The sequence below is a fragment of the Colius striatus genome, chromosome 8 (assembly GCF_028858725.1).
Source record: "Colius striatus isolate bColStr4 chromosome 8, bColStr4.1.hap1, whole genome shotgun sequence".
Lineage (NCBI taxonomy): Eukaryota > Metazoa > Chordata > Aves > Coliiformes > Coliidae > Colius > Colius striatus.
Window position 1 is genome coordinate 24,395,938 of NC_084766.1, and position 16,076 is coordinate 24,412,013.

The 16,076-nt window shown below is 40.2% G+C and overlaps 1 protein-coding gene across 1 annotated transcript in view; it reads right to left on the reverse strand.

The window, feature by feature from the left end:
* Positions 1-16,076, reverse strand: part of LCOR (ligand dependent nuclear receptor corepressor) — a 60,753-nt gene continuing 44,677 nt past the window's right edge. Inside the window, exons 5-7 of the mRNA XM_062001916.1 lie at positions 15,261-15,548; positions 12,346-12,439; positions 1-9,604 (exon numbers count right to left, since the gene is read on the reverse strand). Coding sequence (XP_061857900.1) covers positions 8,635-9,604; positions 12,346-12,439; positions 15,261-15,548 — 1,352 coding nt within the window. The 3' untranslated portion in view covers positions 1-8,634. The remainder of the gene's footprint in view (positions 9,605-12,345; positions 12,440-15,260; positions 15,549-16,076) is intronic.

Sequence of the window (16,076 nt, forward strand, 5' to 3'; positions counted from 1 at the left end):
TTCAAGTTTTTCACAACAAAATTTATTAGAAGAATAGTGGTTTTGAAAAGTCTAGCATCCAGTGAAAACTACCATACACAACGTTACAGCTGGGAATGTGTTTCCAAAATGACATGGTCAAATAATACAATGGAGCCATTAAGTCTTACACATGCACAACAAGAGAATCAGCGCTTTGACATACAATGCAAAAAATAAATGGACCACATGAAATAAAAATTTAAAAGTACTTATCACATACATTAAGACACAGCTTATTTAGTCCAGTCAAAAAATCAGAACTGCATTAAAAAAATTAATGTAGTGCAATCAAACCAAAAAAAAAAAAACCAACCTTAATTTGTGATCATAAGTGCTCTACTACATAAAACATTGATCATAGCAAGGAACCAAAAAAATTCAAATCACACAGTACAAAAAAAATCTGTAAATAAATATAAACTACAGTACAAGAGAAATATTAAATTATACAATTCCGTCAAACTGTAAACAGTATATTGAAATGAGGTCCATCAGAGTAAAGGGGGGGGTTCCTGTGTTTATTTCTTTTCCCATGACACTTGAACTTCTAGAGGTCAGAGAGAAATGCCGTTTTCCATACTCTTCAAAGACTATGGGTCACATAAATAGAAGGAGAAGACTTTTTGCGGTAAAGCGTCAGATACTGAGGCAGAGGTGGCGCTGCCTGGCGCCCGGCAGCAGCCACCGGGCAGAGCAGCGGGCAGGCTGGCCTCTGGCGCTCCGCACCGGGCCCCTCGCTGCAGCCACTAAGTGCCAACGCATCCCGGAGCCGCCTGAGGAGGGCCTGGCCCTCCCCTCCGCCCGCGGCCGCTCGCACCTCTGCTCCTTACCTGACAGCTTTACGCGCTTGTCGTACAGACACCAACTTTGGCAGAACAATTACTAATAAGCTCAAAGCACTCCCGGCCCATTGGTTTCCATCACAGTGGCCAGTGCACAGAATTCTCTAAGGACATTGCATAACTAGAGTGTAGAGGTCAGACAGCCAAGGGCCCGTGCTTGAGGTTAGAAGTAGTTATGGTGAGAGAGAGAAGCAAGAGCCACGTTAAGAAGCTGCCCCTGCCGTTGGCAGAGGCAGTTGGGAATGTATTTCATTTTTAGCTGCGCTGGCTAGTAGTGGCATTTTAAAATATATAAGTTTAAGATAACATATATACTATATATGTATATAATATAATACATATTATATAATATACATAGGAATTTCTTACAATACATACCAGGAACCCCCACGCGATCTGCTCAGTAGTAATAACTGAATATACAGAATGCCACTATAAGTGTCTGAGGCACTGTGTGCTGGAGAGTAAATATGCAGCTTTAAAATCCGTTTGGCTGAGTTATACCTGGATACCTGAACTGAGTTTTAAGTTGACATTCATCAAGGATGTGCTATCAGCACGTCAAAAGAAAAGCAAAACAAAATACAAGTCACTGCTAGGTTTAAGAAGAGAGTACAAGTACCTGAATTGAGTGAGGATAGTGTGTAAACCGTCCCTGAGGGTTTTTAAACAGTGTGTGTACAAGTTGGATTCCTAAGAACATTAGTTTAAACTTACACTGCGGACTGATAAAATACCAATGTCTGACAATTTAACAAGTGGAGGTTAGAAAGAGTTATGAGCAAACACTCAAAACATATTTTATACATTTTAAAGCAGCAGTAAGCTGCTGTAAGCATACATCCCATCAGTACAAGCAACACGTGGGACTTGGATAAAGGTTTCTATTTGCAAAAAGCCCATCATATATCCATAAGTAAAGAATATTCACCTGCTAAATTAGAATGCACCTAGTTACAGACTAGCAATTCAAGATTAATTTTTTTAATCAAATACTTTGCTATGCTTTGCTATTACATACTAAAATTCCTTAAGCTCGCTAATGCTGGTATTCTAATCTATTTTTATTTTTTTTAATGTTCCCCCTTCATTTAAGAAATATACCGTTCCACAACTTAAACATTAAGATCCATTTTCAGTCCTCAGATGTAAAAAGCACGTCAATGAGTTTATATTAAAAATTTACATGGTAAAAAGGCTTGAATTTCAGCCAGAGATTCTAAATACTACTCATTCCCTGAAGGCAGAAGGGAGAAAGAATCCCTACCTGTTTTTCTTGTGATAGAAGTTTTCAAACTGAGCATTAAACAATGGTCCAAAATGAGTTTTCGGTTTGGAAAACTTCCCTTTCCCTACCCATCGCCCCAGATTCCAAATGTCAAGCCCTGAAATGGCCTATTGAAATGATTAGTTAAAAATATCAGGCATGTATATATACATCCCCTGCCTGAACTTCGGAGTATTTTGTTGTACTAGTCTTTAAAAGACAGATTAGCATCCCAAGAGAACCTGTGATCTGACCTGAAAAGCCATTAGTGATCCTAGATTGTACGTTTAAAATACCTCATAACCTGAAGACCAGATTTAATTAAGACTCTGGCATTGTAACAGAAAAAGTGCTGCAGTTATTTATCCCTTTTCTGGTACTTTAGAATAGGTCAGACAAGTGCTTTTTATAGTGACAGTGAGATTTACGTGCTTTCACGCAGGCATAAAAAATATTCTCTGCAAAAATATTTGAGAAATGTAGCACCAAGTAGTTGATAAACTGTGTTAGTAGTGTCTATGTTACTTCTGAGTAGGAAAAAACATGAAGTTAGGCTGTACTAACTGATGACTATCGAAAATGTTTCCTGACATTAACTTTTTCTGCTCCAATCAGAACATAATCTGTGTCCTAATCCCTGCTCCCTAAAGTAGAGCCGTCGTCTTGAGTTCTCCTGAATGACACTTACCCGTTCAGTAGAGACTAACACAGGGGCAGGCATGTTTTGTTTTTAAGAGGGTGAATGAAATGCCCTGGACGGGGTGAAGAAAAAACCTTCCTCCTAGTAAGTCACCCAGGAAAACTGCTTTTGCAGCTGGGCTAAGAGATTTTTGTGAGGATTAAATAAAGCTCTCTTAATAGGAAGGTCTTCACAACAATACCTGAAATATAGGCGTAATTCCATCGGACGTGACATCCAAAAACTGCTGCTGTAACACTGGTAGAGAGACTCGGCCCCAGTCAAAGCAAGAACAGGAGAGAGGGAAAGAGACAGGTACTGCAATGCTCTAACTACTTACAGGTTTTTCTGGTACCAGTGGAGTGGCTCTAAAGATCATTTTGAGTCCACAGTATCCCTCTGTTTAGTGATCATCACAGTACATCGTGTTAGACACTGGGTAGTTAGACATTAATAACTGCAGTGGTTCTTTTACTTGCTACATCCGTCACAACTGCACATTACTAGCAGTGCAGATTTACAGGTTTCTGAAGGCTCTAGTTGCTGAGTCTGACATAATTTGAGATGGAGTGGAAACCTCTATAGTACCAAAACTAGTCCCAAAATGTAATATTTTTTTAGGTACAGGGTTTTAAACCATTATTGGTCAACATTATCTACTGGTGCCACGAAAAAGCAACATCGACCTAGACTGAAATTACACTTAGCTCTTGAAACATTTGTGGGGAAAACCTAGGAGGTTCTGATCCTCATGAGAACAAAGGAAACGATCCTTCTTGTTCTACCTCTTAACGTTTGACAGAGAAGTTAAGCCATTTAAGTATTGTGACAAAGCTTTCAGTACAGGTTAATAATTTTGCCTTCGTAAGAGTTTGGACTGCAACAAGCGTGTGCATTCTCACACCGACGAGTTCAAATTCTGTCTTCACCGAAGAAAGAGCTCTTTACATTACAGATGTTGCCGCACTGTTTTTGAGAAATAAGGGAAGGGCACAGTGTTCCCTTCACTCCCTGGACACCGTGTTCTTCTCCTAAGACTCAAGGACATCTTAAGAGCATCACTTCAAAGCAAACTGGGAAGAAACACATGGCAATTCCAGTTTTGTCTGAATAACAATCATTGCAGAAGACATAAAAAGCAATTTGATGAGAACAAAAAAGTTGTTCCAATCTATCCAAAGCCTACTCAACCCTAAAGCCCCTGCATCCCTTTGTCAGCTCCTACGAATTTCCAAGGGAAGGCAACGTACTCTTGGGTTCTCATGAAAGAAATATTTAGACTCCAATGTCAGCCTGCCACAAGACAAAGCACAGACTACTCCGTGTGTGCCCTTAACCGATCTCAACACATGTGCAGTCGCCTCCTATGTTTACAAATATCCTCAGGCAATGGAAACTCTAGAACAAAGGTGGTATAAGAGTTGTGTCAGAACACAGAAGCTGAACGTGTTTCCCTACTAGAGGCACTGTCCTACCCGTACACCTGCATTGTTAAAAATCATTTGCTTTCCAACCGTCGTGAAAATTCAGAGTTTTACTTCAGGTCTAGCAATAGGGTTGGTGATGCAAGCGTTAAATTATGAGCTCTGCAACAAGAAGAACGTAAAGGCAAACCTGTATTGCTCACACAGCAACTTCTCCCGCACAACATGGGGATAAAACAAAGAGAAATTCTAAAGGAAACTGTCTCGAGCCTTTAAAAAAAAACCCAAAAACCAAACACCTCAGGGAATGACTGGAAAATAAAATACCTTTTGACAGGGAAAAAAAACCAGACGAGCCCAGAAACGTGTCCCTACAATATCTACCTGGAAATGTTCAACTCTGTATCTGTACTCAAGCATTACGGCCACAATAATGCCTACAACACTGTGGAATGAGGATCCAGCTGGCTGAAAGTGAGGTAATAGTTTGTAATAGGTCAGAGTTCTAAAAAAGCACTTTTACATCTTACAAGTCCAAATAAGAATTAAAAAAAGGACACATTTCATACATGTTGGGCTTTCTCACCAGAACTGTACGATAATTAACTCCACACCAGGACCCCTACCACACTAAGCCTTACTCATCTTCAATTATATGCTGCAGCAAAGATTTACCAAGCGACACCTAAACTTCAGTACAATATGAAACTTGATTCTTCAAACTTTATACACACAAAATATAAAATTACTTTTCTAGGATGGGGTCGGGGAGAGGGATTCTCCTTCATGATACTTGGACTGAAAAACTAGTTTTCAGAGACTGCCACAAATATTATTCACAGTTTCTTGCTGTCAGGCCTTGTCAGCTACATCAACGTAGTACACAACAATACTGTTTAGTCCAATAACTACATCGGATGGACGTTCTCGGGATTAAGCGAAAACTAGTGACGAAAATACCCGAAAGGCCTCCTCCTAACGACCTCTCCTTTTTACAGGGTTGCAGTTTGTCTACGTTACATGTCAATGCGGTCTCAAAAGAGCAGCAGGAGCAAGATTTTAAACCTTCTCTCCTGTCCAAGTGATCCAAGTAACATAAGCATCCACTTACCAGAAATAACATGAGAAACGAGGCTTTTGTTACAAAGACAGCAGTGAATCACACCTTCCTACACCAAAATATGGTCAACCAGGGATTTTGGCCATGCAAACTGCTGGTCAGCAGAAAATTAAGCATGCTAATGGACAAACATTAATTCCAATCATATATTTAAAATGATCCCAAACACTACTAGTCAGCTACACTGAAAGCGCCTGTAAAGAATCCGTAGTGGGAAAGGAAACCAAACGTTAGTGATCACTGCAGCACTCGGAGTGATACTAGTCTCACGTGATGAATCACCTCAGAGAAAATACCTTAGGTGGGACTTGGAAACAAAAAGGTAACATTAAAAGGTGCACCTGAATATTACAGACTAAATTTACAAAACCTACAATAAGGTAAAATATATATCTTTTGAATATTCAGCAGCTTTTTTTTAAATTTGTTTTTCTTTTTTGAGAGGCTCATGAAATTTTAAAAAGGGACCACTAACTAATCTCAACCATGCTTCACAAAACAATAATGGCTATTTCATATTGCAGTTACCAACGTAATGCAATTAGTGCTTAAAAAATAATCTACACTCTTTTTTTTTTGTCTTTTTCTTTTCTTTTTTTTCCTTTTCAAACAGAGACCTTTGGAGGAAATACGGTTGTTCAAAAGCTTCTCGAAGAAGGAAAGATTACCTGAATATTAAGTTAATCACAGATCAAAGTGTTGTGTTTCAAAGCTTTGCAGACGTGAGGATTACAATCTTCAGGTCTCAGGACATTTGAACTGAGAAAGTTACGCGTTTGGTTTGTTGTCGGTTTGTTTCTGTGGGTTTTTTTAAATCCACTTTCTAACCAAAGCAAATAAAGAGTACTCAACTTCTCACTATCTATTTACAACTCTTAGCCTACAGTCTGAAATGACAAGACAAATTCTCTTTTAAAACTGCAGCATTAAAGGGTAGGCACACCATTCTTCTGCTGCACGATTGTCACCCACTTAAACATACACATACAAAATATTTAGGTTAGTAAAATGAGCACTCCACATACACTACAGTGACAAGTTTTATAAAACTCAACTCATGTTGCTTAAATAAAGACAACTCCAAAAGGTTAAACCTCTCTGAACAGTAGAACTGTGTTATTTTTTTCCTTTTCTTTTTTTCAACTTGCAGCAAACTTCCTACCGTAACCTCCAACAGCAGATGAAACCACACGCTTAACTGTGCCTTTATTGCAATCACCAGCTACACTGGAACGTATTGCAGAGTTTATATACTGCTATTGAGCTTAAACTGCTTTAAATGCCAAGATAACAACTAGAGAGCTACGAGGAACCAGGATTTTTGAGTACTAAAAATATATTAAGTAAACAAAAACAAAGTATACTTGGGGCCAAATGCCCAGTCCGTTCCGGGAATGAGCGGTGCATATTTAAAACAACAGCAATGGTGTGCCTAACCTTTGAAAACATGAAGTTGCTGAGGAGGGGGAGAGGCTAATAGAATCAACTGTTGCCCAAGTCATTCAGCCTCCCTAGGGCTACCTAGGCCACCCTCCCATGAACTTTGAGAAACCACTTTCAAATCACTGACATCACTTAATGCTCTCACACAAAAATTCCAATGCTTCTGTTGGTTGTGCAAATGGGGAAAAAGAAACAAAAATAATGGTCATTCTGTCTACCTTTTGCACAGATTAAGACCAAATTGTTTCTACCTGAAGAACCAGCAATTCCGATTTGGTCACGTTGTGGTTAAGTCCAGTAAGCTCCACCTAGTTACTGACCACTCCTGCAGAAAGTATCAAAGATAAAAGTTCTGTACAAAACTTCTCCTGGATCTCCCAACAGCGATAAGGATATCGCCCTACCGAACACAACTGGGTTTGCGGTTTACGGAGTGCTTTTACGGTGTTTAGATGCTTATTCTAGCATGTGCTAGTGGTTTACCACAATCAAAACGGAGTAAATAAAAACAACAACAAAAAAAAGCAGGACTCAGATTAATTCCTGCTACTGGCAACTGTAATATTTAAAAAGGACACACCCGTTCACTGAGTGTTCGACCCTGACAGTATTACAGATAGATATGATGCTGAGCCTGAAACACATCAGGCTACCAGTGTTTTACTTCTTCCCTGAACATTAACAAGCTCCTTCACTAATGTGGATATTTGGGCAGACTACTGAGGTTGTAACGTTGGAGATACCGTTTTCTGGGCTTTTTTTTTTCCTTTTTTTTTTTTTCTTTTTTTGCAATATCACAGTAGTTTGTTACACAAATCCCCCTTCCCCAGATCAGAGTCATTTAAACTAGTTGTTGGAACCACATAGTTTAGTAAACTCAGAATCAAGTCTGTAAAAAGCATAATGGTCACAAAGAACCATAGTTTCGTTATAATGAGGCATACCCTAATACATCATTTAGTGTACCCTGACTGCTCCTGACTGTGAGAAGCTTGTCTTCCGTGAGATAAGGCTACATCCTCAAGCAGGTGAGTCTAAATATCACCCTTCAAAAATATCAAACAAAATTACAGCGAAGGTAGTGTTACAAATAATTAACTGACATATTCTGAAGGTAGTGTATGCGAGATTTCCCTCCCCTCCCCTCCGGGTGAGCACTAAGCAGACAGTGAATGGCAAGTATGTTTAATTTGGAAAGAAAATAGTGGAGTGCCTAATGAGACCCAATTGATTACACATCTAATAAACAAAGCTCTGAGTTCAAGAGAGGTACCATTTCTCAATAACTTGATTTAGCTTAAACCTTTTGAATCAACTGGATCAAAGAAAAGGAGGGGGAAAAAAGATTTCTGAAACATTTTGAAGAATGACAGTCTGATTCTCATTTGAAAAATGCCTGGGTTTAGGAGTGTATCAAGTTTAACAAAGTGGACTTATTTCTATAAAAGCAGACATGAAAAATCCAACACCAGAAGTTCAGGCAGGCTCTACATAGGCAAGACGTCCACTTCCACAGACCTGCATTCTTTGTGAGGTAACTCAACTCTGTATTACAGAGAAACATGCAAAAGGCAAAAGAAAAAGGAGGAAAAAAATAAAAGGGAAAAAAAGGGGGGGTAGTGGGCAGGTGAAGGAAGGGAACTGCACCATACCAGGCTAGAAAAATTTACAAATGTGACATTCAGAGCACACCTTTCACCTGTCTCCGCACAAGTCTGTGCTGAACTGCAAAGGAAAGAGCATTGCAGTAAACGGGAGAATCAGGTGTGCTCAGTGGTGGTTGAACTATGCAGTAGTGCTCACCCAGTTTGCAAAGTAATTGGCACTCTACAACATCCCTACTCATCTTTCAATTCATTCGCACTTTGTGCTGCTTCTCCCTGGGGATCTAATTCAATCTTTACTGAAACATCCTGCCCCTCCGACCTCATTAATTTCATTTTTTTCTTTGGAGGGTTTTTCAAAGTGCCCAGCCTCTCTTTAACTTTGTACTCCAGTGTACTGTGGGGGATCCCATAAATACTCTGAGCTTTGGAAACACTCATTTTCCCGCTCATAACCACAGAGATTGCTTCCTCTAGTATCTCGCTGTTGTACTGTCTGTATCTCCCTCTTTTCTTCCTAGGTTGCTTGGAGCCAGGATCTCCCTCTTGATCTGAGGTGGGATATGGCTGTCCAGAGGTAGACTGCTCAGCATCTGAGCCCCAGGAATCTGGTCCAGCATCCAGCAAACTTCTCCTGTTTTGTTTTGGAAGGATAGCCCTTAACTTTTTGCTAAGCGCGCTCTCCGTTTGTGAACCCATTACCAAAGAGCTATAGCTGTACTGGTCACCAGTGCGGGACTCCCATGAAAGGTCCATGCCTCGAACTTGTGGTATCTTTAAATCCACAGGAGACGAATGGCTCACGTCCTTTTTCCCATCCTGTTTAGTTTGAAGTGCCATTTTTTGAAAGGCAGAGTTTTCTGTAAGAAAAGGAAGGTCACTGATGTTGCTGAGTGCACCATTTCCCCTGAATTTCATGCGGCTGAAATTGAATTCGTAGTGTGGTTTTGCCCAAGAAGCCTCCCTGGATAATATTAAGTGCTGTCCATGATTCTGTAGTCCAGATGGCCCATGGCTGGCAGCCGTAGAAAACTGGTTTCTGCTCAGCAGTTCTTCACTAATCTGGAGTGATCGAGCCAGCGGTACTTTAAGAGATGTGGAATGGCCATAACCTTCCCTGGTTCCATCCTGCAAGCTTCTTGGAGGTACCCCATCACCACTCTGTAGTCCCTCCGGATGGTGCTGGCTGGGTCTCCCAGGTCGCCTAATTGGATGGAAGGAAACTGATGTGAGCAGGACTTGCACAGGTAGGGAGGGATGGGTGAGGGGGCCACTCCTTTATTAGAAGGCCTTGCTTGGGTAACATCACTTTTTGTGTTATTTACTTTTCTCTAAATTTGGTTGGGTGGGGTTTTTTTAATTTTAATTTTATTTTAAGTCTCAGCATCAGTCAGTTTTAAAACTTGTTCATAAAAAAAAAAAAAAAGAGAAGCTTTTTGGGCAAAGAAAAATGAAACCTGTTGGCTGGTCTCTGGTTGGGTTCACAAATTCTCGGAGTAGAAAAGACTTCGCGCAAGCGTCTGGAAATAGCACCTTAATTACAAAGTAGTAATCAATCGCCATAGAGCTACACACAACTGTGTTACTGGTGTGACGTTACCACTAAACAAGTACAGTAATAAAAGAGTAAGCCAAAGTGCAACGTATTCAACATGCAAATGGAACTGCCACCTGCAGCATCTACGCATGGGGGAAACCTTGGTGTTCGCTTACATCACATGGAAGAATTGCTGCTCAGGATTCAAACACAATGCATAGCAGGCCTCAAAGGTATTTGCTTGACTTTCATTTAAGCATCAAATATGAATGCTGGGACGCTGCAGATCACAAACACTGCATTCCACTACACTTACCAAAGTGTTCCCTTCACAACTAACTGCGTATACATACGTCCCTGATTCTCGTTTGATATATTTGCATGGCTGGGAAAAAAAGAAATAGCTAAGCAAAAAAAAAAACCAGGATGTATTTTTTACCATTTTTCTCTCCTCACAAGTGTTCTTTCCATAGCACAAAGTACTACCACTGCAGAGAAACGCGTGTATTTTCATGTTTTGCTTGCTTGGTCCCCTGTAGTAACTAAGTCACACTAGTTTCAAAATCCACTTCCAAACTTCTCCATGTTCAACACACAGATTGACAAAGAGACTAGCAAGTGATTTAAATGCTCTGGGAGGCTATACAGCTGTACAGTCCTCTAGCTAAGTCAGTGTTACTGAAGGATAAGATACGTGCTACTGAAAAAGCTACATTATTCTCTTTAACCTCACATTGGGGTTAAAAAAAAGTCTTTGCAAAAAAAGACATCCACTCAAAGGACCTGGCATGTAACATACACAGTCCTTGATACACGTGCTGCAAGCTTCTCCCCAGGATGCAAGAGGTCACAGTTGAATCGGGTAACAAGAGTCAACAAGGTTCCAAAACAAAATCCAGAGAAATCAAAGTTTGCTATCCCAGAGAACTCTCTCAAGCAGTGTGCGTTCTCGGCCCCTTCTACAGCCAGTACCAGCATCAGAACACGCCCCAGTGCTGCTACACCTAAAGAAATGTTGTATCGGCAGCTAGCTCAGACAGAAAGTCACACCTGATTTCACTGCTGCAAGCCAGACTCTGCTCACCCTCATGTACCACACACCTGTACAAGTTGCTACAGGTGCCAGGACTCTGCATCCTCTCTGGTCCATCAGGACAGTGCCAGCAGCTGGCCCCATCTTCCCTGTGTGTTGAACTTTGGCCCTCACTTGATACGCAAACAAGGGAACAAACAATATGCAGCCTCAGTGGCTTCAGCTACCTTCCTAGGAAAATAAAGCTGGTAATAACCTGTCCAGAATTAAAAGAGAAGAGCTGGTGGGGAAAGTTTACACTAAAGAATTGTGAAAAAGTATTGTCTGACTTTTAAACAAGGATTGAAATATTGTATTAATAGAAATATTAGATGGAAAAAGTCATCTTGAAGGGAGAAAGCTGAGACGGTAATGTTTTTCCAAAGAAAGTGCAGAAGTTAAATCAGTTGTTAGTAGTACATGGGATTGGTGCTGGGGGGTTGTTAGTTTAAAATTTCTAGTTTTTCAAAGTCTATTGTAAAGCTAAATCCAGCAATTAAATGGCAGTTTAAATAATGGTCTGTTTCTGTAGTTTAATAAAGTATCTGTTCACAGTAGCTTCAAGACAAAAATTCTCCCATCAATGCTCCAAAGCCATCTTACTCCCAGTCAACCTCTCCAGCACAATTAACTCAGTCCTAGCTAAGAGTAAAGGGTTTCTAAGTGTAGGCAAACGGTGACCATTAGGAATATGGAACCTTAAAGAAGTATTGTTGCTATAACATTCTTCCACACCTTGAACTAATTAAGTCAAGACTAGTAAACCACGTATTATTTAAAAACCAAAACCAAAACTTGTCCAGTGCTGCAGTACAATCACAAATCCAAAAAGCCATATTTAAAGGTTTCTGAACTACCAGACACAACCCACCCGTTCCCTTTTCTGAAGTTGTGGTTTAAACCTAATTCAGCTTGGTTCATCACTCAAACCATTGGTACCAGTAAAATAAACTTTTCTCTTTGCTGTCTTTCCCCTGAGTGAAATGAAATCTCAATTATTTTGCAAAGCCTCTAAGACTCTTCATACTTTTAACTGAACTTGCATCTCCACAGAACATCACTTATCATCAAACCCAAGAAGCCAGTAATGGAAAGATCTTCAGCTAAGCACTAAATTGGACAAAATAACATATACTAGAGCTCTTAAACCTGTCTGTTTGCAACAACTCTTATTTTGCAGGTGGGATGAAGGTATTTACCAAAGGTACAAGTTGAAAAACATTACATTACTCTGAAGGGTTAACACCAAAAGTAAGTTGAAATTAAGAGGAGATAAGCACGCGTTTTTTTAGTAAAAGACAGCTTTAAAAGGTCATAGTAAGTTGCTTTCTCTTACCCATTTCCCGGAGTACTGGAGCACCCTGGAGAATGACTCAGAGAGGTGCTGCCGGCACAAGGACTCTTCTTAGTGGATAAATCAAGCACACCGTCTGTAGAGATAAAAAAATTACTTCAGTGTTTGAAGAAACAGGATCAGCCACGTTGCCCCTTGACAAAACAAGGCCTTTGGGCTACAGCCATATTTAGCACACAGCATTTTCTATTTTGTTTTATTTTTAAGCATTTTAAGGCTTGGATTTGTTTGCACTTTGGCTTACAAGTGACTTCAACACAGACCTTGGAAGACCTTTGTCATAACAAAATTTGGTAAAATTGCAAGTGCAATTGTGACAAGAGCCACAGAACAAAAGACGACCAGCAAATGACAGTTCAGGATGCAACACAGTCTGTCACATAACTAACCCTCAACAGCCCCAAAAACAAGACATTCCTCAAACTCCTGAGATATTCCCCTCCTAAGGAGGACTTGAAACCAGTATCTGAACTTTTTAAAATCCAAATCTCTGTAAGAAAATTCACTGAGAATCTCATATTGGAAACTCACTTTCAAAGGAACACACACATATAAATGTGAGAGTCCTCCACACCTGATAGCTAGCTTCACTTTTTTTTCCATGCCTCCAATGAGTCCCTACTGGCAGAGCCCCTCCCTTTGCCCTCCCTATTGTGCCATTTTACTTTCTCTCTTCTTCCACATACCAAATTGGTTTTCCTGCTAGTCTGCTTCTTCCATTCTCACTAATGGCACTTCCTCACACTCACTCATGCTCTTTTCCAAGCCCTTATATAAACTCTGCATTTCTAGGCAACAGAAAAGAGCACTTTTTGCTAGAAAAGCCTTGCTCCCACTGCACTGAAACAACTTGAAGTTCTGGACATATTAATTAGGGCAACACTGTCATAGAAGCAGCACAGCCATCTGAGATTCCTGAAAATCCTGAAAGAGAGTTTATGAGGCAAAGATAAATGAAACCTGTTGGCAAGGTAAACTAGAGACATTTCAGAGTGTCTCACTGATTCCATCTAATCAAGTAAATACCACCCAGAACCAGAACAATGTAAGATGGCTTTCAGATTGCTTAAAGTTCTCATTTGACATATGGAGAAAAAAACCCTAAGATAAACAGTGAACTAGAATTAACTTACAGAAAGCTGTTCCACCTACTGCATTTGGGAACACACCATAACCCAAACTTCAGCAAGCAGAGAATTCAGTTTTCCTTTTGAGTAACACTTAAGCATCCACAAGATACAGAAACAGGATTAAATAGCACCTCTTTTTCAAGGGGCCACACTAAACAGCACGGGCTGCTGCCAGAGACACTTGCATCCACGCGTCCTCCATCAGAAGGGTCCCTAGAAGTCTCTGAGATCAAGCAGGGTCAGCATTGTACCCCACAGAGAAGTTTACAACTACCTGGGTTCTCCTCAGCCCACAAGAACAGAAATGTAACAATATGCAGAACTAGGAGTCTTTCCCAACAGCCTCTTGAATCTCTCATTATCAAGTTTGGCAAAACCTTAATTGCATCAGCAAACAGATTACTGTATAAGTTAATCTGCACATGTTCTAATTCCATAACAAGTGTTATGAACATTACACATTATCTTAGAGCTTTTTCATAACACGGTAGCTGAAGCGCAGTTCACATACATGATTTCCTCACTGGACAGTCCTTTAGCTAAGAACAGGAGCAAAACTGATTCTCTCCCTCTCTCTTCCAGCAAGCAGCTTCACAATGAGAACAGTTTAACATTTATAAACACATATGCAAAAGACATTCACAGAACACATTTTATAAGAAATAAGCTAGAAACAAATGTCTCTCAGATGAATGTACACGTCCTCATTTTAAGACACCATATAACCTTTCACTGCAGTTTTGTGACTGAAGTGTGGCAACAACTTTCAGTGCGTGCTATACATGCAGTAAGTGTCCAGACACCCACGCTGCAGTATTGTTGGACACCTTAAATTAACCCTTTTACAAAAGGCTTCATAAGCCTAAGTTCAAATAACAAAGGGATACCTACAATGCTGTAATAGCTAGCAATAGACTTTTTTTAAAGGCATCTGTTCCACTTTAGGATGGACAGCCTACTTTGTATTTGATAAAATGATTTCAGACATTAACACATTTCTAAAGAAGGGTAAAGGGGGTAATTGTAACCCTCTTGGTGGGATAGACTTATGTTAACCTCTATTCAACAGCTTCAGAAAAAAAGAAAAGAAGAATCACACACTACAACCACTCACAGAATTTGCTTCTTAAAAATCACTTTTGATGGAAAGGAAGGTTTTCAAATTAAAACAAGCTCTGCAACACTGTTACAAGTTATTCAATCTGTGCTCTGCAGAACAAATCTATTTTTAAGGCAGAAGAGAGACATTTCTTCCAAACGCATCAACCTGGAAGTTTTGTACAGTTCATGGGCATCGTTTTTACAGTCTTCACAAAGCAATTTCTCACAGACTTTTAAAAGATACTGTTTTCACACTATGACTAGAAAGAAAATACATCAGCCCTTCAGGCTGCCTGTGTACTGATCCTCAGAAAGGAGACAACATTGTGGTTTTCACGACCACGTGAACTTGCCTTATCAGCAAGTGAACGGTCTATTTTGGCAGCCTGTTCCGTGCAGCTCCCAGGAGGAACAGCACACTTGTCCCCAGAGTCTGGAGCATGTCCATCCCCTTTGCCCTTCTTCAGAAAAATCACTCCCTATCTATGGGCCTACATCCCTTGTCTCCTGGCCACACCTAGCTAGTCATTATTTTATTGTAGAGACATCTACCACTTTTCCACTTTACATGTTACGTAAAAGTGCAAACTTCTAATGGTCTGGTTTTGCAACAGGAATGCCATTAATGGATCACTGTAGGATGCAAAAGACTGGTAAGAGTCCTACCTTGTTCACTAGGTTCTGACTGAGACTTTCTGACAGTAAGGTCCAGAGGTGAGTCTTGGTCAGCCATGAGAAGTTTGCTGAGCACAGGGTTCTGAGCAGTTGCAGCCGTGGGAGAGGAGGCGACCAGAGATGCTTTCAGCAGGCTTTGGTTCTTTGTGCTATTGGGCTGGCTGGAGTCCTGAGTAGAGCTATTTTTTGAGGTATATTCAGCAGCAAACTGTCGGATCATTCGCTGCATGATCTCACGGGCCACTAGGGGAATATTAGGGTCAGAGACCCTAGGACTGTCTGTAAACATTAGAGATTTTTTTTAAGGAAGCACTTTAAGTAAAACAGCTTTTATATTATGTCATTGGTTATTTAAAAAAAAAATCTAGGGAAAAAATATGAAAGCCAAAGATAAAATAGTTTTGGTAGCAAATGTACTTTAGTCTAAGGACACATGAACAAGAACCATTGCTGATTCTGGCATAACCTTCCCAAAATAACAGTTTCCTAAGAGAGTTATGTAATCTCATCTTTTGTTTTCAAGTATAGACACACTCGACCAGACCTCTAAGAGGTGTGGAAATGGAAAGGAGAGCTAGATTTATAAAGAAAACAACCAAGCAAGTAAGATCATTTAAAAAAAAATTAATTCAAGTGGTTATTTGGTGGAAGAACTGGGTAACTTACCTGCAGCTACACAAGGGGACAGAGGGGGAATAGTGTTGCAGCAGTCCCCTACAAATTTACTGTAAAATAAAGCCCTACAGTTCCAATTCTTCAAAATAATTCACATGAAGATCAAACGTTCAAGTGTCTTCCAGCCCATAC